Raw genomic sequence first — 27,276 nt, forward strand, 5'->3', positions numbered from 1 at the left:
AAATCGTTGTATCATTAGATAAAAAAAAGGTGAATTATGGTGATCTTTTGGATGTGGACAAATTAAAATGAAATTACTGTTTTATTTTCGCACCTTTATAATATTTAACTTATTCACATTTTGTGATTTGGCTGTTGGCTTGTTATTGTTACTACGTTTTTTATTTCTTATCGTCTTAATTTTCTCTTGGCCCGGTTTATTTTTCCTCTTAATATTTTTCTTTGATTGCTTATTGATAGATTTAGTACTATTTTGTTTAACTTGCGGCCTATTTGTTGAGCGCAGCGCTGCTCTGTAGTCTTCGTCTTCGTCACTAGAGACTGCCATCTCTACTTCAAATTCGTCGCGAAATAAAGTTTCACCACTGAGTTGAGGGTTCGCATAATCTTTGTACTCACTGATCACACCACTATTTGGTTTGATTCTAACTCCAATTTGGTTGGCAAATGGTTCTAAAAAGAATAATATATACAATTCATATACATTTGATGTGTACGGTTTCTCCTACTGATCCTATTTTTTATCTCAGCGCTTTCACACTGTTTTGCTACACGCGGAAAAAGAAAGTAAAATCGGTGAAAGCGCTGTAAACTACGAAACCAAAAAAATTGGATCAGTGTAAACAAGGAGCTGATGAGAGTTTTGAGATCAGTTGCTCGGTAATAGTCTTGGTATCTTTCACGCAGTTTTTAAATGTTCCTAGATGTCACTACTTACGGCAACTGGGTAGAGATCTTAGCATCAATATGCCGTGAAGGAGGGTATTCGACATCATGGCAACGATCTGGTGTTCCAGCAGGTGCTTAAAGTTTCCTATCATTGTATTCGCAGCTCCTTCAACCGTCAAAGATTCCGGTCTGAAATAGTTAATAGTTTAGACATATCCCGAATATTCCCGAAAACTGCGTGAGGAGTTCGCAACACTAACATTTTTGCGTAGGTATTCAGCAATCGTAAAGAATGTTTCAACCACCATTATAGTCACTGAGTGAGAGAAAAGAAGCTCAATGTTTAATTACTTCATCTGATCCAGAAATTCGATGTCCAAGTCAACGGTTTCAGGATCTTTGACTAAGGTCAAAGCCAGGTGCGCCGCGAGTTCATTGGCCGACAAGATTAGCACGCCAGCTAGAGGCGGCACGCCCGTCGGTAACATTGCTTCATACTTGTAAACCACCTGAAAATGTATGTTGGTTAAACACAAGTTAAGTTCTTCTTTCTATCTTTCTGTTCTCTTCTTCTTCATTTTTATTTTATTTATATGTTTGCACAATGTACAACGGCGGACTTAACACCTTAGAGACGCTCTGTGCCAGTCACCAAGTTTTTTTTTGACTATATATTTATTGTATATAGACACAAGTAGTTTCTACGCCTATTACTATGGAAAGTCAAAAATGTACAGACGATAGCCTATTAAGCTGGTATAATCTGCCTTTCTTTAAAAGATTTTCAACTTTGTCTCAAGTATAAGGTTCAATGTTAGCACCATCCGTAAATATGGGAAACCAATCCTTATATTTTATCCTTATAGTTCGGCCATTCAGAGAATGCGTTCCTGACACGTCGCGATTGAACTGACGACGTAACTTTGCAATGGCGTTGCAGTTACGATAAAAATATTTTTGCTGGTTGTTTACCGTTTTAACAATTGAGGAGCATTAAAACAACATTATTATATCAATAATCAATGAATGTAGTTACGTCGTCAGTTCAATCGCGACGTGTCAGGAACGCATTCTCTGAATGGCCGAACTATAATTACTAATTCATTCACATTAAAATTAGTTACCCATATTTTTAACGTAACCATGTTTAGGGGATCACTAGAAGCAACCTGTTCTTCTTTAACTTCGTCATACACATAAACAAGTAACGGAATGCTTTTGTTTCTCCTATAATAGTTATTTGCATATCAGATAACAATCTAGTTATTGTACTATTTAGAAGGGATTTAAACTTAAGGCTTTTATACGCTAATTACTTTCACCTTAAATGCAGTGCAATTCTAAGATGGCAAAGTGCCTTTTTGAATTAATGGCATCAAAGTTTTGTTTCATCATCTATTTAATTTTAAGTACCTGTAAATTAATTGCAATCAGATGTGGTTAGGGACTGGTATGCACAATGTGTAAAAGTCCTTATAATAAATAAATTACAAAAAAAAGGTTCAATGTTGACTGGGAAAATTTTACAAATTAGATTAGCTTGACGTGCTGGCGTCTGTACCTTATATTCCATGATCTATTATAAGCGGATGTTAATTAGCCACGTACCTTCAAGTTGCTGAATCCTACGACGGTATCAACTCTACGAATGTCTTTCTGTTTGACGCCGGTGGCCACTGACCGCCTGTACATACTGTCAAGTCCTCGTATCACGCCATCATAAAGTTTAATTACCTGTTAATAAAAAAGAACGTCAAGTTTTTGGGGTATCAAGGCAATGTACCCAGGTATGGTCTAACCGTTTTTTGGTGCGGTTGACAATTCTGTCAGTCAGTACAAAAAATGATGAAAATTGAAAATTAATGACACCTCTTCCTTCTAAAGAGTACATACATACTAACGCTTGTAAGGCAGAATGAAAGAGGAGAACGTAGAGAAGTACATAAAATGCTACATAGGGTAGTAGATAAGAGAGCATCTGTTTAGGGGTAGCAAATAAGGGAGTAAATAGGAGGAGTACATAAGCCATATGTACTCTGCCTACTTAAGTCAATAGGTAGAGTAAAAAAAGGAGAATACTGGGGAAGCAGAGAAGGGAGTATATAAGCGACTACATAAAGAAGTACCTAAAAAGGAGAAAAATGGTGACGTTACAAGTAAATTAGAGTTGTGAGCATGGTCCCGTACGTACTGTATAGTCAAGGTAGATCCGCCAGTGCTGTTCAAAAATCTGTAGACCCAAAGACTTACCACGCCTTGGATGGAATTGAAAGTGAACGCGGGCACCGGGATTGTATCAGCTTTTAATTGTCTTATTCTTGTCACGATATCGGTGATAGCTTTGTCTGTGTACTCTTCTAAAGCGGTGGCTCTCTCTTTGTCATATTTTCTTAAAATAACAATAATTTATTAGTTAATACTACATTATATTATATCAAAACGAGTCCAATATTGAAGAATATATTGTTAATTATAAAGAGCTCGTGGTTACGTAATAACCTAGGAGTCGATCGATAGGAAAGTCATGCAAAGCTTGGAGCGGAGAATCCTGACGGTTTACCATCTCGTCATGAGGAATTCCTCAGTGTTTCGGAAGACACCTTTAATTGGTGGGTGCTGGTTCTCATTTGAACATCTTGGGCAGAGGTTGGTCAGAAGCCAGAGAGTTTGGCAATCAGTCCTAATAAGGCGTATCGGGTTGCCCAGGTAATTGAGTTAAGGAGCTCAGATAGGTAGTCTATGTAGATTGTAGAACACTGATATTCAGCCTCATCCGACACTTGACGCAGCTCCTCTAAATATTTAGTTGGGAAAAGGTTAGGCAGATGAAGACTGTAATTTTCATAATGGTTTCAGAATATAATAATAAGTAAGTATATAAGTAAGTAAAGTGAGAGACTTACGAATATTTATCTATATCGCTAATTCCATCTAGGCTGATGAATATCATGTAGTCATTAAAATAATGTTTCAGCCAAAGGTCCAAATCTATCTTAAGTCTACTCATGAAGTTACCTGAAAAACATTCGAATGTTATGTTTGTTGTTTTTGCAATTTTTGCAAGGGAATTGAAAATATTATAGCTGAGTACCTAAGTTTTCCTTTTTTATTTTTACCGCTGAACTTCCGGCAGCTTGATTTACGTACTGAAATGAAATAAACGTACTTCAGAATATCATCATCATCATCATCATCAGCCTATCGCAGTCCACTGCTGGACATAGGCCTCTCCAAGTGCACGCCACTGAGATCGATTTTCGGCTTCTCGCATCCAGCTCCTGCCAGCCGTCTTGCGCAAGTCATCACTCCACCGTGCCTGAGGACGTCCTACACTACGTTTGCCGAGGCGCGGTCTCCACTCTAGAACTCGTTTACCCCAACGGTTATCGGTTCTTCGGCTAATATGGCCAGCCCACTGCCACTTCAGCTTGCTGATTCGATAGGCTATGTCGATGACCTTGGTTCTCTGACGGATTACCTCATTTCTGATGCGATCCCTCAGAGAAACGCCGAGCATAGCCCTTTCCATAGCCCGCTGAGCGACTTTAAACTTGTGGACCAGCCGTACCGTCAGTGTCCACGTTTCGGCTCCGTAAGTCATGACAGGTAGGACGCACTGATTAAAGACTTTTGTCTTTAGGCACTGTGGGATCGACGATGTTAGGACTCGACGTAGCTTCCCAAATGCAGCCCAACCCAACTGAATTCTCCTATTCACCTCGTCCTCAAAGTTGTTTCTACCTAACTGCAATGTCTGCCCGAGGTATACATATTTCCGAACAACTTCGAGAACGGCGCCGTGTATCGCAATCGGTTCCGGTAGAACATGTTCATTGAACATGACCTTGGTTTTGTCCAAGTTCATCCGTAGGCCGATGCGTAGAGAAGATTCAGCCAGGTCGTTCAGCATCTGTTGTAGGTCCTGCAGCGTTTCCGCCATGATGACGATATCGTCAGCAAATCGCAAGTGAGAGATGTGTTCGCCATTGATGTTGATGCCGCGTCCTTTCCAGTTCAGCGTTTTGAACATATCCTCCATTGCATTAGTGAACAGTTTCGGGGAAATAACATCCCCTTGTCTCACTCCTCGATGCAACGGTATGGGCCTTGTTTGCTGATTCTGTACTTGGACGGACATTGTAGCGGCTTCGTAGAGACATCTCATCACTTGGATGTATCGCCAATCTACTTGACAACGCTGCAGGGACTCCAGAACAGACCAGATTTCAACCGAGTCAAAGGCCTTCTCATAGTCCACAAATGCTAGACACAGGGGCTGATTATACTCTTCGGTCTTCTGTATAATCTGCCGCACTGTGTGGATGTGGTCTATAGTGCCGTATCCGCTCCGAAACCCAGCCTGCTCCGGTGGTTGGAATTCGTCGAGTCTTCGCGCAAGTCGGTTCGTGATCACTCTTGAGAACAGCTTATATACGTGGCTTAGGAGGGAAATGGGTCGATAGTTCTTCAACTGGGTTTTGTCTCCCTTTTTGAAGAACAGGACGACAACACTCCTACTCCACGCCTCTGGAGTTCTCCCTTCAAACAGGACGGCATTAAAAAACTTCTGGAGCTCCCCCAGTACGGGCTTACCTCCTGCTTTTAAAAGCTCTGTTGTAATGCCATCCTCGCCAGGGGCTTTTCCATTTTTGAGCTGTCTCAGAGCGATCTCGATTTCGCCACTGCTGACTTCTGGCAGGTCTTCGGTGAAATGGCGTGTTAATGTGGCTCTAGAATCCTCATTTCCGGGATCAGGTCGAGATGCATGCGATGCGTATAACCGGCCATAGAAATTTTCCACTTCCGAAAGGACTGCCGGCACCGAAGAAACGACTTCTCCACTTGTTGTGGTCAGCTTCGTCAAGTGGCTTCTTCCAAGAGATTGTACGAACACCTTTGACCCCCGATTCAGCTCAATTGCTCTTTCAATGTCAAGAGTATTGGAGCACCGGAGGTCGCGTCGTACGTGCTTGTTGATCTCTTGGTTTAGAGCCCGCTTAGCTGACGAAGTGACAGGCGGGTTTTCACGTCGTTTCTTCATAAGCCCTAATGTCTCTTCCGAAAGCTTTGATTTCTTGCCCTTACGCTGCATGTTACAGAATCTCGAACCTTCCTCCCTGAGGATCCGAACCACATATTCGTGGTTCTGGTTAACGTCTGTTGTGGTTTCCACGGCGGCAAATCGGTTCTCCAGATTTGACTGGAACGTTTCGGATCCTGTCATGGTTTGGAGCAGTGTTGGTCGGAGCCTGGCCTTCATCAGACGGAAACGTTCGGCCTTGAAGTTGATATTCAGAGAGCCTCGGACAAGTCGGTGATCGCTACCGGTATTAAACCTATTGATCACGGAGACGTCTCTGAATATGTGCTTCTTGTTCGTCATGATGAAGTCAATCTCATTTTTAGTCATAGTGTCGGGGCTTTGCCACGTCCACTTCCTTTGGGGCTGCTTTTTGAAAAAGGAGTTCATCAAAAAGAGCCCCTCGCGTTCAAGGAAGTTGACGAGCATTTGCCCCCTATGATTCCTGCTTCCAAATCCATGGGATCCTACTGCCGATTCGCCGCAAATCTGTACTCCCACTTTAGCGTTAAAGTCCCCCATGACAACGGTGTAATGGGTCTTTGTAGTGAAGTGGAGGGCCCTTGATATATCATCAAACATATCCTCCACTTCATCGTCTGAATGTGTCGAGGTCGGTGCGTACACTTGCACTACCTTGAGGCTATACCTGTCGGTGAGCTTTATGATAAGGTACGCTACCCTGTTCGACACACTAGACACCTCCACAACGTTATCAGCTAGGGACTTATTAACCAGAAACCCAACGCCACCTTGGGATTGTTGGTCTCCCTCTCGGAAGTACATTAGGTGACCTGATTCGAGGGTTATGGTGTCCTCCCCCTCTCTTCGAACTTCACATAACCCTAATATGTGCCACCTAATCTTCCCAAGTTCCACCTCGAGTTGCGCCAGATGCGAGTCAAGCCGTAGCGTGCGGCCGTTGTACGTCGCAAGAGTCAGTTGTGTTTGGTGGCCTCCCGTAACCCGGAGATTCTTCGCACCCCCTGTCCCACCGTAACCACGGTCGCCACCGTGACCGGGAATAGCGGGACTGCCGGGAACTAGGGGCCGTGGCTTTTTTGTTCTGCACATTAGAGGAATATAGCCTACTGCTATCACGCTGGCCAGACGGGTTGATAGAGGGTTTTTTTCCGAGTTTTCCTTCTCTCGCACTGGTGTTCGGTGCAATTTTCTCCATTAGTCGACTTCTACGACACCCACTGGAAGAAGGGGGACTTCAGAATATCAATAATTAAAAAGTAATCTATTGAAGAAATAACAAGAGTTCAAAAAAATTAATATTTTACTAATTTTTCGACAAATGATTTTTAAAAATTCAACTTTTAGAAATTGCCCATTATACTATTTGTTTTAACAACTCTTTCTGAGCAAGTAACCTGAAACTCGCAAGTTTCAAAGTGATAGAAATGTAAATAAATACTTGCAGTCATCAAAATATCGTCAGCGATGATTTCGGAGTTAACCATTTCAATCCTGAGTCTGTTTTTAATCATTCTGTATTGGCCTTCCATTTTGTATTTCACGTTTCTCAGCAAAAACCTGGAAAACGTATGTAAACGTCGCAAATATGCGCGAACAAAAATAAAGAATACAAACATCCGTCCATCATAAGTAGATTACTTTTGCAGAAAGTAAATAATGCTGTAGGCTTACCAGTTTCATGGAAGTGTTCCTACTCCGTAATACAATATGACCCCCAGTCAAATTGTATTAAGAAATAGGAACACTTGTACTTACTCAACTTCTCCGAAGGTGGGAGCGTAGATGAGGACGGAGGGATCATCGTCAGTGAGGGAGCGCTCATACGCACCCTTCAGGTGCAAGTCATGCAGGCACAGGTTTATCCTCACCATCATGTTCGTGAAGTCGTTATGCAATGACTCAATTTTGAAATGTGTATTGTTGCGAAGTTTCATGCGATGGAAAAACCTGACGACAGATATGATTCAGTTTTCCTAGATCTTATAATTAAAGTCATTTATTATTTGTAAGACCTTTCTTAGGTTAGGTATTGCTCACATTAGCCGCTTATTACAGCTTACTAGTTACTTACGTAATTTTTACAAAAGCAACTTACTAAGTATAAAGTCGGGGTAAGACCGGTATAAAAATATGTAAATGTTATAAATAGCAATGAGCCATGACAATGGGCAACTGAAACTGTAGTAAAGCGATTGCTTTAAATTCAAATGTCACGTAGAATGTAAAGAACTCACAGTACTGAGTCAGGCATTCGTAGCATACAGAAGCCCCCGAGGTTGATCCCTGATGGTATCGTTGACGTGGAGTGGAACGCGTGTACTTCCCGGAGCGCGGCTCCTCTACTTTGCACTAGATCCTGAAATACCAAGACAATACAAAATTAACATTCAAAGTCAAAACTTTTCTGGTCTTTTATCCTACCAGACTATTACTCTGTTCATAAAATATAATATACCTAGCGCAGAATTGGTCTTATTATAGGTTTGATTACCAGACAAAATTTAAATTTGTACATACTTAGTTTTTTTTCTAAGAGTACGTACTTCAATCATATGCTCATCGAAGTTTGAACCCATCATGGCGTCGTGAATATCAGTCCTTACTGTATTGTAGCGATCTGTGAAGGTCAATTTCAATTGTATAAAAAGTACCAGTATAAATTTTGTGGTTGTAAAAATCTTGTGTTGTTAGGTGGGATGTCATCCAAAAAAAAATTTTTTTTTTATTATTTTATAAAGAGATACCCACTTGATACACTAAAGCTCATTAAGCTCAACGAAATAATGTTCTAACAGAAGAATAATAATGAGCAATATGTATCAGTGGTCACACTGCAAAATTTTTGTCGGTCGACAGTTTATTCGGACTCATAAATCAGTATGGAAATGGATGTGCCTACTAACACAACATCGATCAGGTATTTATCTGTATCAGATACCGATTTCGATGTGATTGAATTCACCATAGGGCGAACTGTCGGCCGACTGTTTAGTCCGCAGTGTGTTGTATGGTACACTAAGGCTGCCTGTCCACCGGAGCGGAGCTAGGCTGCGGAGTGGAGAAATTGAGAAATATTAACCAATAGGATTGAGGAGCGGAGATTTTGTGGGTAGTGATTTTCTCAGTTTCTCCAATCCGCAGCCTAGCTCCGCTCCGGTGGACAGGCAGCCTAAGATGGAGAAGAAATGAGAATCATCCTCCGAGCCTTTTTCCCAACTATGTTGGGGTCGGCTTCCTATGCTCAATGGCTACGGTGGTAGAAGAATTGAGAATGTTACCATCAATTTGATCCATGACTGTGAAGTGATGTGGAGCATTTAGCTTCATCCAACAGTTTGATTCGGGTGTGTCATCAGCTGCTGCGTTATCGGACCCCTCAACATTGGATAATACATTTTCTTCTACATATTCTTCTAAAATGAACAGTTATAGTAATATTATTTGTTTTACGGAAGTCGCGAGTATGAAGTTTTTTAATGTGAGAATGTATGGTATAAACGGTGTCTAAGCATGATATGATGCTTAGTACACCTGGGTAATTCTACAATATGTAATTAAATAGCCACGTAGGTATTAGGACGCTAAAATAAATTGATTATTGCATTTTATCTTACTAGACGCCGCGAAAGTTTGAATACCAATCAGACACCTTCCTATTACATGGAATAGGTACCTATACTAAAATTAAAGTGATCTACCTTCATCATCTTCAAGGGAAAAAGAAGAACCTTGTATAAAACCCCACTTGTAAAATACGCAGAGTAATAAAAGAATATATTTTATATTCTTCATGTCTCCAACTTCTAATTTTTCCCTCCACTGAACAAATTCCGTTTCCTTATCAACAATGACTTGACCATAAACCAGTGAATTCAATTAAAAAGTTTCATAACGTAATGATTTAATTCAATGATTATGTTTATGTAAAGGGATTGTGGCTTCACATTGTAGGCGAATATACCTGAGATGTATTCTACATTTCTGTTATTTACAAGCTTTTTAATATGTCAAATTAGTTCTGAACCTATACAGAAGACCATCTTAGATTATTTCAACAGTGGTAAGATGCGTTATATTGTAAAATGTACAATGTATGCCAAACTGAAGTCATGTTGCTCTAATGAGTCTCTTCTATCAAAAATTAAAATCTTTGTACCTGCCTATAAATATATGAGCATTTTCAAACTAAATAGGGTTTAAAATAATGACTCAACTTACAGAATCTGTTCGCAAATTTAGAAATGATTGGGAAATATACAGGAAGCCTTTGGAACATGCGGTAACAAGTGTGAGTGAATTAACTTATTAATTTTGGACACAATTTACTTAATCGGTTTCAATGAAATTTGGTTCTCGTTTAGTAAAAATTTCGAGAGTGTGATATGGGACAACACTCAACATACAATTACCGTTTGGCTTTTCAGGCTTTACTTGAAAATGTAGGCAATCCTGGAATGAATGTCTATATCAGAAGACAAAATGAAGATTTAGCCTTAGGAATTTACCACGATGATAATCAAGTCCAACTGTAAGTATTATGCAGTGTCTTTTAATATATTTTAATTCAATTACTAATAATACCTGCGCAGTTGGCTAATCTCCTTAAATGAGAACAGCCGCCGTAGCCGACAGTCGGCTAGGAGGACATCATAGTTAAAAATAATAATTAATTTTAGACTTGTAATCTATTTTTAGGTATTTTGAAAGTTTAGTATTAAACCTAATGACGGTATTCATTTGTGTTTTCTTCCAGAGTATTATTAAATATACTTCTCCAACAGCTACCTAGCTTATATCTGCCCGAAGTACAATTCTCTCTAGCTTCCAATGTGCTCAAAATTTACGCGGCCCTCAGTAAGATTATCATACACGCTGACTATGCGATAGCGAGGAACAAGAGTGATATTATACATGAGCCAATTTACCAGAATCCATATGAGGCATCGCCTTTTCGATTCCAACAAGTTTCCGATATCGGGAAAATCACGTAAGTCTGACTTAGTTCATAGTTGTTATTACAAGTAACATAATGGCATGGGTTGCGTAACATAATTATTTATACCTAATTTAAAATGTGAATAGTTTTATAGACGTTTGCAATTACCAATAAATTGTTGTTTAGTCATATCATCCTCTTAGCTTCTTTCTACAAAATAAGGGTTGGCAATCGCTTGTTGGTTTGCTTCCAATATGCACTTAAGGACTTAGGTAGGTACCAGTGTTTTAGAAACCAACGCAGTTACAACAGAGTAGTCTGGTTCCAATATTACGGCTTCTGGCTTTTCGAAACGACATTCGAACGTACAAATGACAACTAGGAGCATTGACAATGCGCCTTCCGAAACACAGAGAAACTTATTCATCAACGTATGGAATGCGTTTGATCGATTACATTGATCGAATCGTACGGCTGTTATGTACTTACAACGGGTTTTAATAACCTATCCATCCGATAATTTTAAAGATTGAATTTAGATGCTTAATATAAATTATGTACAACAAAACAACGGATAGATTATAGGAATCCAAGTTAGCCGTGAGCTCACGTACTCAGTAATATCTGTCTTTTAGCCTCATATTGGATAGCTGCGTATTAAATGGATTTCTGATTACATCACTAACTGGAGAATCTGTTAATTTGGGATATGACCATCTAAGATTATTGCATTGCCAGCACACTATTGAGGTAAATATTCACTTTAAACTATCTTTGGGTAAAGTAATCTAAAAGGATAGAGAGACAAAATGGAGCCACCACAAGGAAACCCAAATGCATTTTGCTAGTCGAACGTTCACTATGCATGCAGGAGTATAATACTCAAAAGTTGAAAAGAAATCTGGATGAAGTTGAAACAAAGATATAGACACTCAACTGGCCAAAATGTTGGCGTAATTTATGCACTACTTAAATCGGAGAAACCCTTATTTTTAACCGACCGGGGGTTACGTTTTAAAACAAACTTTTATGAGTCAATTTTTTTCTTTCTTCTTTCTAAAAGTGTTATGCGATAATATTTGTGTAATTCCTACCATAGCTATACCAACCAGGCGACGATTCTCCGCCAGTCATCACGAGGTATAATCCCTATAGACTTGACGACGGTAAGACTCCAGATTACTTCCATGTTCACACTAGCCCCTACTCCCCAAGTCTTGAGCCCTTTTTATTAAATCGTGTCCCAAATAATATCTACAGTAAGGTTGCAACTTATACCAACTGTTTTTACGCAAAGTGTTACTGACTTTAGTGTGTAACGGGGTTTATTGAGATCGTGTTGGGTAAATCCGATTTTATAATAGAGAAACATGTTGTTAATAGAGACAGCTTTGCTTAGCTATTGAGGTATGTATAGTAAGTAGGTACAAAAATGATGGTCTTGTTAAAGCAAAAAATAATAATCAAACTAGATGTATAAAGATTGCATGTCATTTACATATGGACCTAGTACCTACTTCATAAAATTTTAAAGAATAAATATTAAAAGATGTTGATATTTAATTGTGCCACAGGTTTGAAACTGACCGATTTACTGATGAGGCCAATAAGTGAGGAGCTGGTGCCCAAGGTCCAAGCAGCCATGTTTACTTTCATCAACACTTCCTCGATCTTCCATAAAGACCTCAGAGACTTAAGGTAAACACTATTGTCATCATACCATTAAGTTCTCATCTCTTGGTTATTTGTTCCCGAAAATCAAAATGTTCGAATAAAATACTACTGCGCATACGCAGGGAGTTAAATGGTTATTTTCAGAGGGGCAGAGTTGTATGACGAGAACTGTTCTCTTCTGAATCTGTAATTTCTTTCGCATGTATACTAAAACGCCATAAAAATATGGCGTTTAAAAATAGACGGATATTTGTACAGTATCGTTATTGAATTCCAGAGAAAATCAAGAAGTAGTGTTTCAGGCAACATGGTTGTATGTAACAGAAATAGTCAGAAACTTAAATAAAATTACCATTGAGAGGAACGGTGGAGCGATTGACATTAAGGATAAAACTTTTTATTGGGAAGACGTAAGGGTACGTAAGAGTAAAAAGTCAAATCAAAGTCTTTGATGTTTATTTCATATAAAAAGACTGAATTGTTCTAATATAAAAAGAACTGCCTGCACAAACATTTATTTTGAGTAGACACAGTTGCACTCCCTATTCCTTAACTCTCATGGCCCGATGGGCCGGCAATCCGACACCACCGGAAAGGCGTAGGACCGATATTAACGTGCTCTCCGATGCACGGGTCCATTAACTTTCAGCCTCTGAATTGCTTTGTGAAGTTTTGAAAACCCACAAGGCCATTTTGGAACAACCCGGGACACAGCTTGATTCTTACGGGGACGGTTTGTCAATTATTTGACATATCTTGGTACAAAAAATACGTTTAAAAACCACGTGAAAGATTTTAGCACCGCGCGTATACGCGGAAAAGTCGCTAGTGTAAAATCGTCGTTCGAATAATATAGTTTTGTATTTGCTTTTGTATCTTACAGGAAACGTCTGTAAACAAATCGGAAACTTTAACAATACTTGACGCGGTACTGACAGGCCTGGACACTTTGTACTGTGCGCACTCCGGTGGCCCTTACAGAATGAAATCTGCCATGATAGGAGAACAGATTCGTTTCAGCACTCTACAGGTACGTTTGGTATTTTATAATAAAGAATATCTTACATTTAGATGTTATGCTTTCTACAGATTTATTTTCACCTCCTTATAATCGAAACATAGATGCAGTCATTTAAATCCTAAATAATATAAAAATACGAAAGGATCTCTGCCTGTCTGTCGTACTTGGAGGTCAAGACTAGCTACTGCACTGAGATTTAGGAATACGTGTTAAATCGGGCATAAAAATTCCGGCCAACTGCAAGTCAGTCCAACGCAAAGCCCGAAGGGTTCCCATGTAGGTACCATCCATGAAAGATCACTCTTTCCAATAACTTCCCTGAAATATTTATTTTACTATAGTTTTCACAGTTACAGAAATCCATCATTTTGGAAAATTCCAATTGAATAGCTATCACGGTTTTTGAAACAAAGCCTGACAGACGCACAGCCAAGTCTTAGTAATAGGGCCCCTTTCAATCTCGTCCCGGTAATCACTGGCAAACCTATTAGGTATGTAGGTACCTGTGAGCGTGCAGACGAAGTCCTGCAATTTTGTTTTCATTTTCTACAGATACGGGGTCACATAGATATAGGAAAAGACCGATACGCCTTCGTAATTGAGTTAAAGGACTTGGCCGTTGATGTACAACTCGAAGTGAAGCCAGGTCAAGTGCAAGTGGACGGAGAGCCGTATAAGACATTAGAAATCGTTGGCTATAGGTAAGGTCCAATTATGAAGTTAAGTTGAACCAATCAAAGCAAATGATCTGATAGATACATTCAAGGGTTGCTAAGATATTTCTTACGTGTTCAATAAAACGAAAATTGACTTTCACTTTGCTGATCTGAATGTCTTAGCTCTAGTTTTTAACCGGCATCAAAAAAGGAGGTTCTCAGTTTGATCTCTCGGGTATGTTACGTGAGGGCCGAACCGACTTTGATGCGGTTTTCAGCACAATATTTCCCACACTTAGAAGATGGTTTGAAGTATATTTATTGAAGTCATAAAACCGATTATGACTTTGTAAAAGCAGTATATTCCTGAATGCGGGTGATAATACCTAATGTTCTTCCATTTCAGACGTATGTTGTTCACTGCACCTTCATTAATGTATCCGACGGTAGAGGCTCTGGTCAGCGGATACTTCTTAAAAGAACTGCCGAAGCTCATAATGTCACACTTGAAGTCGATATTCGCTGAAGCATTAGGAAGCGCTCAGAATTCTTTAAATGGGAATAAGGGTAACCTAACATTCAAATTATTTATTCTAATTTATGGATGTTACGACTAAACGCCGAAGTGTGACTATACCTAATTTTAAGCGGCTAAAGCTAGGCGTAACCGACCATATTCAGCTAGACTTAGTTGTATCATCTCGCCTTCGGTAGGAATTAGGTGTAGCCTTCATCATAACTGCTACGCCCAGATGATATTTTTTCCAAATATGTTAGGGCTGGTCCGACAAGATGCAGCTCCGTTCTAATGTTTAACATGGAACAACGAAGTATCTGCCTTAACCTTGTTACTTGGGTAACACGAAACCCTTACTAAATTCAGTCAATATTTGATGTTCGAAGTCAACTTTTTGCCTTCTTGCTACCCAGAACGATTAACGAAGATGAGATATTCCTTTTCCGAGAAACAAAATTTAACGTGCTTCCCGAAATACGTCATCAATGATAGATTTGATCGCTTATCCAAAGACCGCTTCAAGTCTTTGATGGGTCGGCCCGTGAAGCCGTTACTTACCATGAGCTCGACTTCATTTCTAAGTAATTAATAAATTTTTTGTTTACCTTGTACCTACAGCTGACGCCTGCAAGGAGCAACGAGATAAAAACTGTGGCGGTACCTATTCCTACGATTGTACTAACCCTCATACAAACAAAATGTGTAAAACAACGTGTACGTCCACCGACTGTGTTTGCAAACCAGGATTTGTTTCCTCTGAAGGAAAATGTATTGAAGATTCTAAAATAAATACATTTGACGAAAGGGCCAGGCTCCGACACCTTAGACAGAAAATGAGCAAAAAACATGAACGCATCAATAAAATAAGAAAGTAAATCATTGAAGAGAGGAGATCACTTACTGTTCATCTTACCGAGGGCAATTAAGTAACCAAATAACAATCTACTATCATAATCCGATTTTTTAAATAGCTATTGTTGTTAATTTGAAAGTGGAAAATAAAGCATACTTACAGAAAGCATAGAGGTTCTGCCTACATTTTTGTACTCAAATATGTTGAACTAATTTTCAATTTCTATATGACCAAGAAGAAGGATATAAAATTCCTACTGCATTTCATTTTTTTTTGTAAATTATAAAAGAAAATATAAATGTAATGTATAAATGGCCACTAGGTTATCACGTCCATTGTAAATACTACATTTGCAAAAACTATAAATGATACTTCCAGTAAATGATTATGTTACCTTTATTTGAGGATTCAAAACAAGTAAAATATCATTCGTAGTGTATGAAACCTTTCATAATGTGTACCTAGTTCCTCCTGCAAGCATACCGTGGCTACACGGGTTTGTAGACGATGGCGTCTTCATCAACATCGTCAGGGTCGTCGGGGATGACGGCGCGCGCTGTCGTCCCCCACACGCGCATTGGCACGTAACTGATGGACAATTACAATGACGGTCTAAAACCTACGATTACCTTACAAGTTAAAAGCAGATATTATTAAATGACTATGATCCATGTCTTCATAAACATAAAAATTGCCTTTAAGCAAGGTGTGCATTTAAATATTATTTTCAAAGAAAAGAAGACTATCTTCCCATCATTTTATTTGAATAAAACACATCTAAAATTAACTTTACAGCCTATTTCTTTTACGTGCTTCTTACCTTTTATGGAATTCATCGCGCAGCTTGTCGTCAGCAGATTCTTTCGCCTGTTCTTTAGGACTTAAGATCGGTATAGACTTTGGTCCCGTTACCCTAGTCGGGAACAAATTTTCTGGCATATTCGTGAATTTCTTCGCCGTCGTGAAGTCATGCAGAGGTTGGAAGTTCCTCATCACGATCTCCGATGAACCACTTCGCCAGGCCATGGTAGGAATCATAGGGTTGGGGATTATCGATATCACGGGAGATTCAGGAGTAGGCCTAAAACGTACTGCTGCTGGTTGTGCCTTAAATGAAATTGAAGAGATACTTCATTAATTAGATAAATACATCATGTGAAACGTAATAAAGTAAATATTTGTCAATATGTCGCTTAAGACCGAAATGATGACTAAGATCTAATTGAGGCAAAATTGCTAAAAACACACCTGCGCCTGAATAGGCTGCTCTTTGACTAGTTCAGGTTCCTGTGTCTCCATTTCCCGCGCTAGTGCACTTTCCGCCTCCTGCCTCTTGTTGGGGTTGTACCTGGTCAGGATCTCGGCGTACTTCCTCGTGTCCTGCGTCTTCAGCCACGTGTCTGCTAGAGGCTTGCTCTGCGCTGGGGGCTTCGAGTCTTCATAGTCGGTCGTGATGTTTGTGCCAAACACTGGGAACAAATGTTTTGACTGACAAGTGGTGCTGATATCTCTAGTGTAGCGAGATATTCCGCGTTATGTAAGTACCTACATGAGTAAGAATTATGGGCTATTGCATTAGGTATTTAAGCATAAGAATACATTTATATTTGTTTTCTGATACCACTTTGATTTCATTTAGGAGTAAAATTGAAGCTATAAATTAGACTTTAGATGAGGAATAAGATGTTACCTTTGAAACACTGTTCTTAACTGGAATTCTTAAGAAGAATGGTAAAAGGTGTGTCCCACATATGTACTTACGATCATCCTCGTCTCCAGTTCTCCTATACCTGGAAGATATTTCCGGCTTGTCGTAGAACTGTCCACGTCGCATGAAGACTGTAACGTCAGAACCTGGGAACAAATCAAAGTGCATCAAGCAAAGAGTTCGTAGCATATCAATTTTTATTAACTCGCTGATATTAGCTTCACTTGTGACTAACGTACGTGTACGTAAGAAAATCTTGGAATCTTAATTTTACCCACTTCCCGCTCTTCGCTCACGCTCTGAGTTCTTATGACAATACATGACTAGCGCGTTTTTTACTTTTTTTAACTATTTATTTTTAAATCCTCCTTCACATACTCAATAAAAGGGTCCGCTACTACCTCGATCCCGAGATACCACAAGAACAAGCGGGCTTCGTGAAGGGGAAAGGAACACGTGAACAAATCCTCAATGTTCGACAAATAATTGAGAGCAGCCACGAGTTCGACAGCCCAGTGATCCTTTGTTTTGTGGACTACAAAAAGGCTTTTGACTGTGTAGTGTGGGAAAAGCTGTGGAAAGTTTTGTCCGAAATGGGAGTTCCTCTTCACTTGACTACACTTGTCAGGAAACTATACGAAGGCAGCAGAGGTTCAGTGCGCATCGAAGAGTGCATGTCTGATGAGTTTCGTTTCCAGAAAGGTGTGAGACAAGGTTGCATCCTATCGCCTATCCTATTCAACATATACGGGGAATATATCCTAAGGAAAGCTTTAGAAGGATGGGAAGGCGGAGTTAATATAGGCGGTGTTCGTGTAGCAAATCTGAGATATGCAGATGACACTACTTTACTAGCGGAATCAGCCGGCGAGATGGAGGAACTTTTGCGACGGGTAGAAAATATTAGTAGCGATTTAGGGCTGTCAATAAACCGCAGTAAAACCAAAGTTATGGTTGTAGATAGGTTTGGCAAACTCGACCTATCTAACGCGCTTTCCAACTTTGAAAAAGTCCAAGAGTTTAACTATCTGGGTTCGGTTATAACATCAAACGCCTCCAGTGAACAAGAAATCAGACGAAGAATCGCAATGTCGAAGAGCGCTATGACACAGCTAAGGAAGATATGGAAAGACAGCAACATACGGCGGCAAACAAAAGTATCTCTGGTCCGCACTTTGATATTTTCAATCTTTTTATATGGGTCGGAAACATGGACAATTAAAGCTGTGGACATGGACAGAATAAACGCATTCGAGATGTGGTGCTGGCGTCGAATGCTTCAAATTCCCTGGACCGCTTTCCGTACAAACGAATCCATCCTAAAACTACTGCACGTTAAAGAACGCTTATCTACGATAGTCCTAAAGCGATACCTGCGTTATTTCGGACACATAGCGCGGAAACCCCCTGACAATATTGAAAAATCAATATTATTAGGCAAAAGACAGGGGAAGAGACCACGGGGCCGCAGACCAACCCGATGGACGGATTTGCTCAGTAAGACCCTGCAGAAACCATTCCAGGAGGCATACAGGCTGGCACAGGACAGAGAACGCTGGCGACAGCTAATAGTCGGCGTAGGAGATGGGGTCACGATCCTCAACGAGTGAGGGACCGACTAAAGAAGAAGAAGGAACTATTTATTTTTAATTGAGCCACAGCTTAAGCCGCATCCCGAGGAAACTACTTCTCGTATCCTATGTCCATCCTCGGTTCTACTGCTACTGCTACCTACCTACCAATTTTTTGTTAAATCGGGTCAGTCGTTCTCGAGTAACTATCAAGACTCACTTTTATATTTATAGATTAATCTTTTTACTACAGCGAAATCCTCTCTCTATTCACGATTTTGTTGAAATATTAATATATTATGAGCACATGCTCGACGATTTTTCTTGAGGAAATAATAAATATTGTTAGAAAGCGTACGTTGAAACGTGATGAATTCAGCCATGGAGTAGTTGTACCCATAGGCGACGCCAGCGATGATGGCGATGGCCAGGCCGAAGCAAACTGCGCACGAGAGGATGCACGTTAACCCGAAGGTGATTACCCTGAAAACAATAGGCATATATCACTGCATAGTACATAAAGCCGCATCCTTGGCAGTCGTTACGGGTTGTCGGAAGCCAGTAAGTCTGACGCTAGTCTAACCAAGGGGTATTGGGTTGCCCGGGTAACTGGGTTGAGGAGGTCAGATAGGGCAGTCGCTCCTTGTAAAGCACTGGTACTCAGCTACATCCGGTTAGACTGGAAGCTGACCCCAACATAGTTGGGAAAAAGGCTCGGAAGATGATGATTATAAAACTAAGTCGCCTTTTCTGTCCCCATATCCCTTTGTACGCCTAAATCTTCAAAACTACGCAACGGGTTTTGATGCGTTTTTTTTATAGATTGAGTGAATAAAGAGGAAGGTTTATATGTATAGTAACATCCATTAAATAGTGGAGAAGAACTATTACCCGTGGAAAGCCGGGGTGAGTCGCTAGTTACCTAAGTATAAGTAAGAAGCTGTCATCTTGTAATCATCATGCTGACATCTGTAACTACTTTGTCCACAATGTAAATCTGTATGTCTATCTGTTACGCTTTTACGTCTAAACCACTGGACTGGTTTTAATAAAATTTGGTACGGAGATAGAGTTGACCTTGAGAAAGAACATAGGATAGTTTTTATCCCCGACTTTTGAAGACTTCTCTTGGAAACGCGATATAACCGAACTCTATGCGGGCGAAGCCGCAGGCGGAAGCTAGTTTTTTAATAAAGTATCCTAAAATGACCTAAGTTTGTCTCATAATATTACTAATGTTGATGTTCTGTCTATCAGAAGAGATGCATAGTATGCCAAACACGATATGCCTTGCTGCAGTTTTTAACTAGACAGTTGACACTCTAGTCCGTTTTTTGCCATTTTGGTGTAGAGGCAGAATTGTCAGATTCCTATTTAAGCAAGTTTGCATCTCCGGGGATTTGAATAGGTTATTTTCACTTTATATTGACAACATCTGATTGCTCTAGATATAAAGAATAATTAGTTCGGCCATTCAGAGAATGCGTTCCTGACACGTCGCGATTGAACTGACGACGTAACTTTGCAATGGCGTTGCAGTTACGATAAAAATATTTTTGCTGGTTGTTTACCGTTTTAACAATTGAGGAGCATTAAAACAACATTATTATATCAATAATCAATGAATGTAGTTACGTCGTCAGTTCAATCGCGACGTGTCAGGAACGCATTCTCTGAATGGCCGAACTATAGTTCAAATTATATTTCTACAACGTTTGACAGTTAGAACAGTCAGCAAAAGTTAACAAATTCTTAACATGAATTGTACTAAATGACAAGGTAAACTTGCTTGCGTATTCGTAACAATTTTGTGTCCTCAATCCGATAAGCTGTGTAAACCTCAGAAAAGCTTGGAGACAAAAACAAGGAAAATCTAGTGATACGTTACTTTCATGAGTACGCAAGAGTTGATAGTATGAGGTATCTTTATCTTGTGTGAAAACAGGTTATATTTTATCGTTCTATATCTCAAAGTTTGTTAGAAGAATAACTACAGATTTCAATAACTTATCTATATATACGTTGTTTTACGACATTAGCGATTAGAGATTGACATTAGCTTCATATAAATTATACCGATTTACAATACCTAATCGCAAAGCTACGGATAGACATCGTAAGAGAAAAAATCACTTTCCATCTTCGAAATTAAAGAATAAATCAAATTCCGCCGTCTTGTGTTCTTTATCTACCTAATTTTGGAGGTTCACAATTTCCTTTTGTGACCAGGTCCGTCATTAATAACGAACTCTTTTTTGCTACTCTCTGTACTAAAACAAAGGTTGCTTTCTAGTTAGTTTGCGAACAGAAGGGTTAATTTGCAATAATAGGACTTTGTGGTGACGGATGAAACCATACCTACATGAAAGAAATGACCAAAACTTAACTTAAATCCAAATTCAAAAAGGCATTTACGACGGCCATTAAAATCTCCAACTAAAAAGTATGGGCATTCAGGTGAACACCAAAAAGTTATTCGCGACACGACAAGTCACACCTTTTGAGCAGATCGGTAAAGTTATGTTCCCAATCCGTCAAAGTGCTACAAGACTATTCATTTAACTCCCCCGGGAGGCGAGCTGTTATGTTTTCATAGATTTTGGTATTCTAGTCTCGTCGCGGTCGACCCAGATTTGTATCGCTATCAATTTGTGTTTTCCGCTTTCGGCCATGCAATTTGTATTTTGAGATGACGTTTTATTGACTTCTTTGAGGTCGTTTGCTGTGCTGCGGGTTGTTCGAAAGAGATACCGCGGCCCTGGTACATAAAAGGCCTATGACGGAACACGACGGTTTTTAAACGGTTTTATTTAGCTTACCCCGTTTGTTTTATTTATTCATTCTTGGGTCAAATTTAGTAATTCAAATTTCACCCTCTTCCTGTCAACCGATTAATCTGAAATTTTGTATACACCTTTAATTCCGATGACAATACAATATAGTAATATCAATAACATTGTAAATCCAATATGGCCGCCGGCACAAAATGGCGGATAACGTAGATTTTATCAATCCCATCAATATGGGTATCAAATGAAAGGGCTCAACAAGCAGAATACAATATACTATAAAAAATTAAATCCAATATGGCCGCCGGCACAAAATGGCGGATAACGTAGGTTTTATCAATCCCATCAATATGGGTATCAAATGAAAGGGCTCAACAAACAGAATACAATATACTATAAAAAATTAAATCCAAGATGGCGGCCGCTATAAAATGGCGGATAACGTAGGTTTTATCAATCCCATCAACATGGGTATCAAATGAAAGGTCTCAACAAGTAGAATACAATTTACTATGCAAAATTGAAATCTAAGATGGCCGCCGCTACCAAATGGCTGATAACAATTTTTTATCAATCCCACCAATACGGGTATCAAATAAAAGGGCTTCACAAGTAGAAAACTGTCAGTAACTCCAGCGGGGCCCAACAGGGCCAAGGCCTGCCTGGGCTGCGAGATTGTTCGAAAGAGTTACCGCGGCCCTGGTACATAAAAGGCCTACGACGGAACAAAACGGTTTCTAGTCAAGAGTCTGACACTCCCTCACCGCTGCTGACCCACAGCAGGAGAGGTCATGTGATGATTTTTGGGGTTGTTAAAAAAAAAAGTATCTGGAAGGAATTAGATTGTAATAAATTGTCAGGTAAGAGACCGTGTAATAATGATACACTAAATGAATTAGATAGAATGAGGAATATTCGGTACGCATTTTCATTAAATACTAAAAACTAGAAAATAAAAAATCGGTAAAAAAACTTTTAAGTTAAACGGTTTTATCTTATGTGCACTGAAAACTAGAAAATAAAAAAATAGTTACTTACCTGTCAACCTACGTAGGTGGTCCCGGTCATATTAAACTAAAATAAAAACGTGGGGCCCCTGTGAAATCCTACCTATGGCAAAGCATATCTTTATACTTTGGTAGATCATGAGCTCGGCGTTCGCCGGTGAAGCTGCTACGGCTGATTATTGATTGTCAAAATCTCCAGTTACGATTATAGTAAGTCGATGCAATCCACACCTATTATACCTCTAGAAGAAAGTACTACAGCAATAGTTAATGGGCCCCACGTTTTTATTTTGTACAATCCGTAAATGTAAATGGAAATAATGAATTCCTTGCCGATAGGTATATGATCGATTGTTATTTTGGCTGTTTACCACTCGACCATTTTAGGTAAAATATTGATTGGACCTCGAGACTGCTCTTCAATTCTGCACCATATAACCATTGTGGACGTAACATAAAACTGTCTAGCTATGACAGGGTCAAAGCAGAGTGAAGTTGTGCACTCTCTAGATAATCCTCAAAGAGGACTCGGTAGCTACGAAAGAGGTTGTATTCACAGATCGTATACCTCTTTCATATAAGGCTTTCTAAGTATAAGTCCCGTCTTAATATAACAGGTAACGATGTATCGAATGCCGTAAATTGACTTAAGAAACCTATTTATAAGTTTTATCAGTATACCTATATAAATATAACGCTGGTACTCGGCTGAATCTGGTTAGACTGGAAACCGACCCCAACATAGTCGGGAAAAGACTCGGGAGATGATGATGATGATGATCAAACCTATATATTTTATAATAATTTGTCCCAATAATACTATGATTATTAGGCGTTTGTAAAAAAAATGTACTTTTATATAATATACCATATTATTTACATTAAGAAAAGTAAAACATTCCGAGATTCTTTGCTTAAGGTTTCCGTAGCAGTTTACCACAAATGACTGAAACTTTTACATTCGTTTAAACTTAAATTGCGAACAGCTTCCGAGCTTCAAGACAACATTATTTGCACTGCGTTAAGAACCTCAAGGCAAGAGGGAAAATACTCCTTTCTTAAATAGTTCTTGAGAGCTAAGATTGTTTTTAACTGTAGGTAAAACACAGGTTAAATAAAATTTTAAGTATTTTTCACTGGAGCTATAAATCTACACTAGCAATTTTCAGATAAAAAAGTTAAACATAATTGCGTTAGCAAGTGCACAAAAGAAAACTACAATTTACATAAAAATGATTCTAAATGAAACTCTATTAGAAACTTAATCATTCAATTAGATTCTTTCTAGATAGGCCATAAACAAGTTATTTAAGCTACCTTATTCCATTGCTTATTTAGGTATCTTGAAAATAAAAAAGTGAATCTCTAGACTATTTAGGAGAATTCGTTCATGTGTAAACGACTGAAGAGAGGCGCTAGTGTAAGGTTGTATTAAGTGTAAGGTTAAAATAAATAACTCTTGTCGGTTCATGGATAGATGGCCATCAATGCAGGCGGGTTGCTCTGTGTTTCGGCAGGCACAATAAAGTCAGCCCCGGCCGTAAATTAAAAAACTTCGACAGTCTTTACGGGTAGTCAGAATGTCTGGCTAACTGTCTGTCTTGTGATGGGTTGTAACTGGGTTGAGAAGGTCAGATAGGCAGCCGATCCATGTAAAACTACGTACTCAGCTGCATTCAATTAGGTAGGGACGACACCAATATAGTTGAGAAAAGGCAATACCTACAGATGACAAATTTAGAGAAGGCTGGGAGATCATTAATATAGTCAGTGTAAAATACAAATTCGTAAAATATTCATCAGTCGAAGATTATTTAGAAGCATTTCTTTCAGTAGCCGTTAAGCCCTACAAAAGTCAAGCAGCCCCATTTTTCGTTACTTTTTAAAATGCCGAAAAGATTATAGGACCGGGTATCTTTCTTTATCTTTTCCATTCCGTTTGAGCTGGATCTTTTCGAAGTATTGTGTCGGTATTTTGCTACGATATGAGAGTAATTTTACTCAAACGTTTATCGTATAGTCATAATATTGAGTGGTATTATACAAATAACAGTTATGTTTGGATTTTTATATCAAGGTAAGTTAAGACAGTTGCATAAAATTCTTCCAACGAAATTAACTATGATAGCATATAGAGATCTTAACTATAAACCGTAGTGTTGAAATTCTCTTGACGTATTTACTGTAACATGTAACATAGGTATACGTAAGTCAGTTCCGTATGTAAAATTTATTAAAACTACTAGCTGATCCGGCGAACTTCGTACCGCCTTTTCCTTATTTGCTCACCGTTTAAAGGTTATGGCACATTATAGCGGCACCGCAACAGCACGGCTCCACACCAGCATTTAAGTTGTCATTCAATTTGGAGCATTAAATCGTGTATATTATAATATATTTCGTAATGTCAATATGAAAAAGCCAACGGCGAGCAGTCAGCGTGCTTGCCGCTTCCACACAACTCGACTCGCCACCCGCGTGCTGCAAGCGAGCGGTCCTCATGCGTACAGCGCGCCGACGGCGTGCTAATTGCGCGCCGACTCCGAGCCGGCAGCGAAACAACGTCATTACGTCGTGTTCAATCATAACATCAATCATAATCGTCTTAAAATAATATTGAGTTTGCGGTGACAGCAAGCTTACACCTCGCGGCCGGCGCGCCGACGGCGAGCGGACGGCGCGCCAACCACGCGCTGTAAGCTCGCCGTAGTCTTAATTCGAGGCGACGCCGTGCTGCAGCCGTGCTGTTGTGGTGCTGCTATAATGTGCCACAAGCTTAAACCTACCCTGGACTACGACAAACATTTTAAAACCAAAATCAGCTCAATCGGCCCAGCCGTTCTCGAGTTTTAATCAGACTAACGAACAATAATTCATTTTTATTTATAGAAATTTCGAGTTTCGCCAAGAGCCCACATGGGAATGATACCTACACTGGTCTCTCAGAATACGAGAGCATCATTTAAGTCTCGTTCTTAGCCGATCGACACTCCAAGTACTTAGTTATGCCAATATTAAGACTACTAACTACTTGAAAAGGCCCTTAGAGATTGATCTTTTTTGATTTTCGTTGTTTTATTGATAGTTATTCTCTCGAGAGTTTATTTGGTTGGTTTCTTCTTCTTGAAATGATCTGCTCTAAACTTATCTGTTATATAGCTACTAGCTGTTCCTCGCGGTTTCAACCACGTTCCGGGGGAACTTTTCCCTGTGTCCGTAAAAATATAGGAGGTGTTACCCGGTAATAGTGTACCAAACAACTGCATCGATTTGAAAAATTCTTTCACTGTTGGAAAGCTACATTCTTTCCGAGTAACATATACCATATTATACCTCGGTACGGGCAGTAGTTCCCACGTCACACGAGCAAAACTGCGTGAAAACGGTTGGTTTATTAAGTGTAGAAAAGGTACCTTTGTAAAAGGTCTAGTCCCCATGCGACGCAACTGCAGATGTAGCACATAACTTGTCAATCAGCAGGGTTGATTTGACGTCACCATCACCATTCCTCGCCTCTACGTATTCTTGGCTCCCAAATTCTGCAAACGAAGTGAACATTACCTTAAAGAAGCTTGGGTAGAGGTGTTTTTAGGTCATCATCCTCCGAGCCTGTTTTAGGTCATTTCCCAATTACGTTGGGGTCGGCTTCCAGTCTAACCGGATGTAGCCGAGTACCAGTGCTTTACAAGGAGCGACTGCCCTATCTGACCCCCTCAACCCAGTAATACAATATAAAATATTCCTACACTAACTTCTGCTCACGATTTTCTGCATTTCATGGATTTCCCAAGATCGGCGAATTCAAGCAAACAAAATCTTTGACATTTCAGTATTAGTAAATATATTTCAAGCGATAGAGAATTAAACGTTTCGTTATTGCGGAAAGCCCTCTGGATCTCAACGACTTTCCTCATTTATAGGCCTTATTATATGAAAGTTAATTAACATCGTCATGGTAATTAAAGTCCGCAGTACCTCTCAGTTGAACATCCCTCTCCTCAATTGTGAGCGACTAATTTACCTTTTATGATATGCAAATGTAATAGGTCGGTATACACAATTTAAATGTAGGTACTATGCTGTACTAATATATAATACATAATAAATCACCAGATTTTTCCATTACGAATGCATCTTTCTTTGCTAGAGATATGAATAGTTTTTTACAGTCTAAAACATGACTTACTTGCTCGCAGTAACGTAGCGTGGGGGGGGGGGGAGGGGCAGGGGGTGCAAATTCCCCGGGCGGCAGCTTTTAGGGGGCGGCAAAATTTAAACAAGAAAGTTGACACTTTTTAAAATTAAAATTAATTATTGTTAAAATTTGGTACTTAAAACACACGTGACACTAAATTTTACGTAATTATGGTTTTGAGTCTTAAATAAAAAATAATTCAAATTTCGCGCTCGTTTCACTCGCGTATTCAGAAACTGTATACGCTTAATTTTGCATTTGTCAACAAACAAAAAGTTAAGTACGTTTGGGCTAAATTTTACGCAATATTTGGTTTAAGTCCGATAAAAATTTCGCGCTCGCTTCGCTCGCGTATTCAGAAACTATATTATGGTCCTTATTTTTGCTTTTATCAACAAACAAAACGTTAAGTACGTTTGGGCTAAATTTTACGTAATTTTTGTTTTAAGTCCGATAAAAATTTCGCGCTCGCTTCGCTCGCGTATTCAAAAACGATATGCCCTTATTTTTGCATCTGTCTACAAACAAAAAGTTAAGTACGTTTGGGCTAAATTTTACGTAATATTTGGTTTAAATCCGATACAAATTTTGCGCTCGCTTTGCTCGCGCATTTGGA

The 27,276-nt window shown here is 39.4% G+C and overlaps 2 protein-coding genes across 2 annotated transcripts; both read right to left on the minus strand.

The window, feature by feature from the left end:
* Nucleotides 1-81: 81 nt before the first annotated feature.
* LOC124637542 lies at nt 82-9,525 on the minus strand. Its single transcript, XM_047174054.1, has 13 exons — nt 9,432-9,525; nt 9,012-9,146; nt 8,277-8,350; nt 7,968-8,089; nt 7,489-7,680; nt 7,176-7,290; nt 3,760-3,814; nt 3,572-3,683; nt 2,919-3,057; nt 2,277-2,402; nt 1,020-1,177; nt 718-857; nt 82-452 (listed from the first exon to the last, which is right to left on the minus strand). Exons 1-13 carry the CDS (start codon nt 9,523-9,525, stop codon nt 82-84), a joined length of 1,833 nt encoding a protein of 610 aa, XP_047030010.1.
* A 6,243-nt stretch (nt 9,526-15,768) lies between these two features.
* On the minus strand, nt 15,769-25,962 carry LOC124637544. The gene is made up of 6 exons (XM_047174057.1): nt 25,879-25,962; nt 19,028-19,152; nt 17,152-17,244; nt 16,639-16,859; nt 16,211-16,497; nt 15,769-15,978 (listed from the first exon to the last, which is right to left on the minus strand). Exons 1-6 carry the CDS (start codon nt 25,926-25,928, stop codon nt 15,879-15,881), a joined length of 876 nt encoding a protein of 291 aa, XP_047030013.1. The 5' UTR covers nt 25,929-25,962; the 3' UTR covers nt 15,769-15,878.
* Nucleotides 25,963-27,276: the final 1,314 nt, after the last annotated feature.

This window comes from Helicoverpa zea, chromosome 16, assembly GCF_022581195.2.
Source record: "Helicoverpa zea isolate HzStark_Cry1AcR chromosome 16, ilHelZeax1.1, whole genome shotgun sequence".
In the NCBI taxonomy this organism is placed as follows: Eukaryota; Metazoa; Arthropoda; class Insecta; order Lepidoptera; family Noctuidae; genus Helicoverpa; species Helicoverpa zea.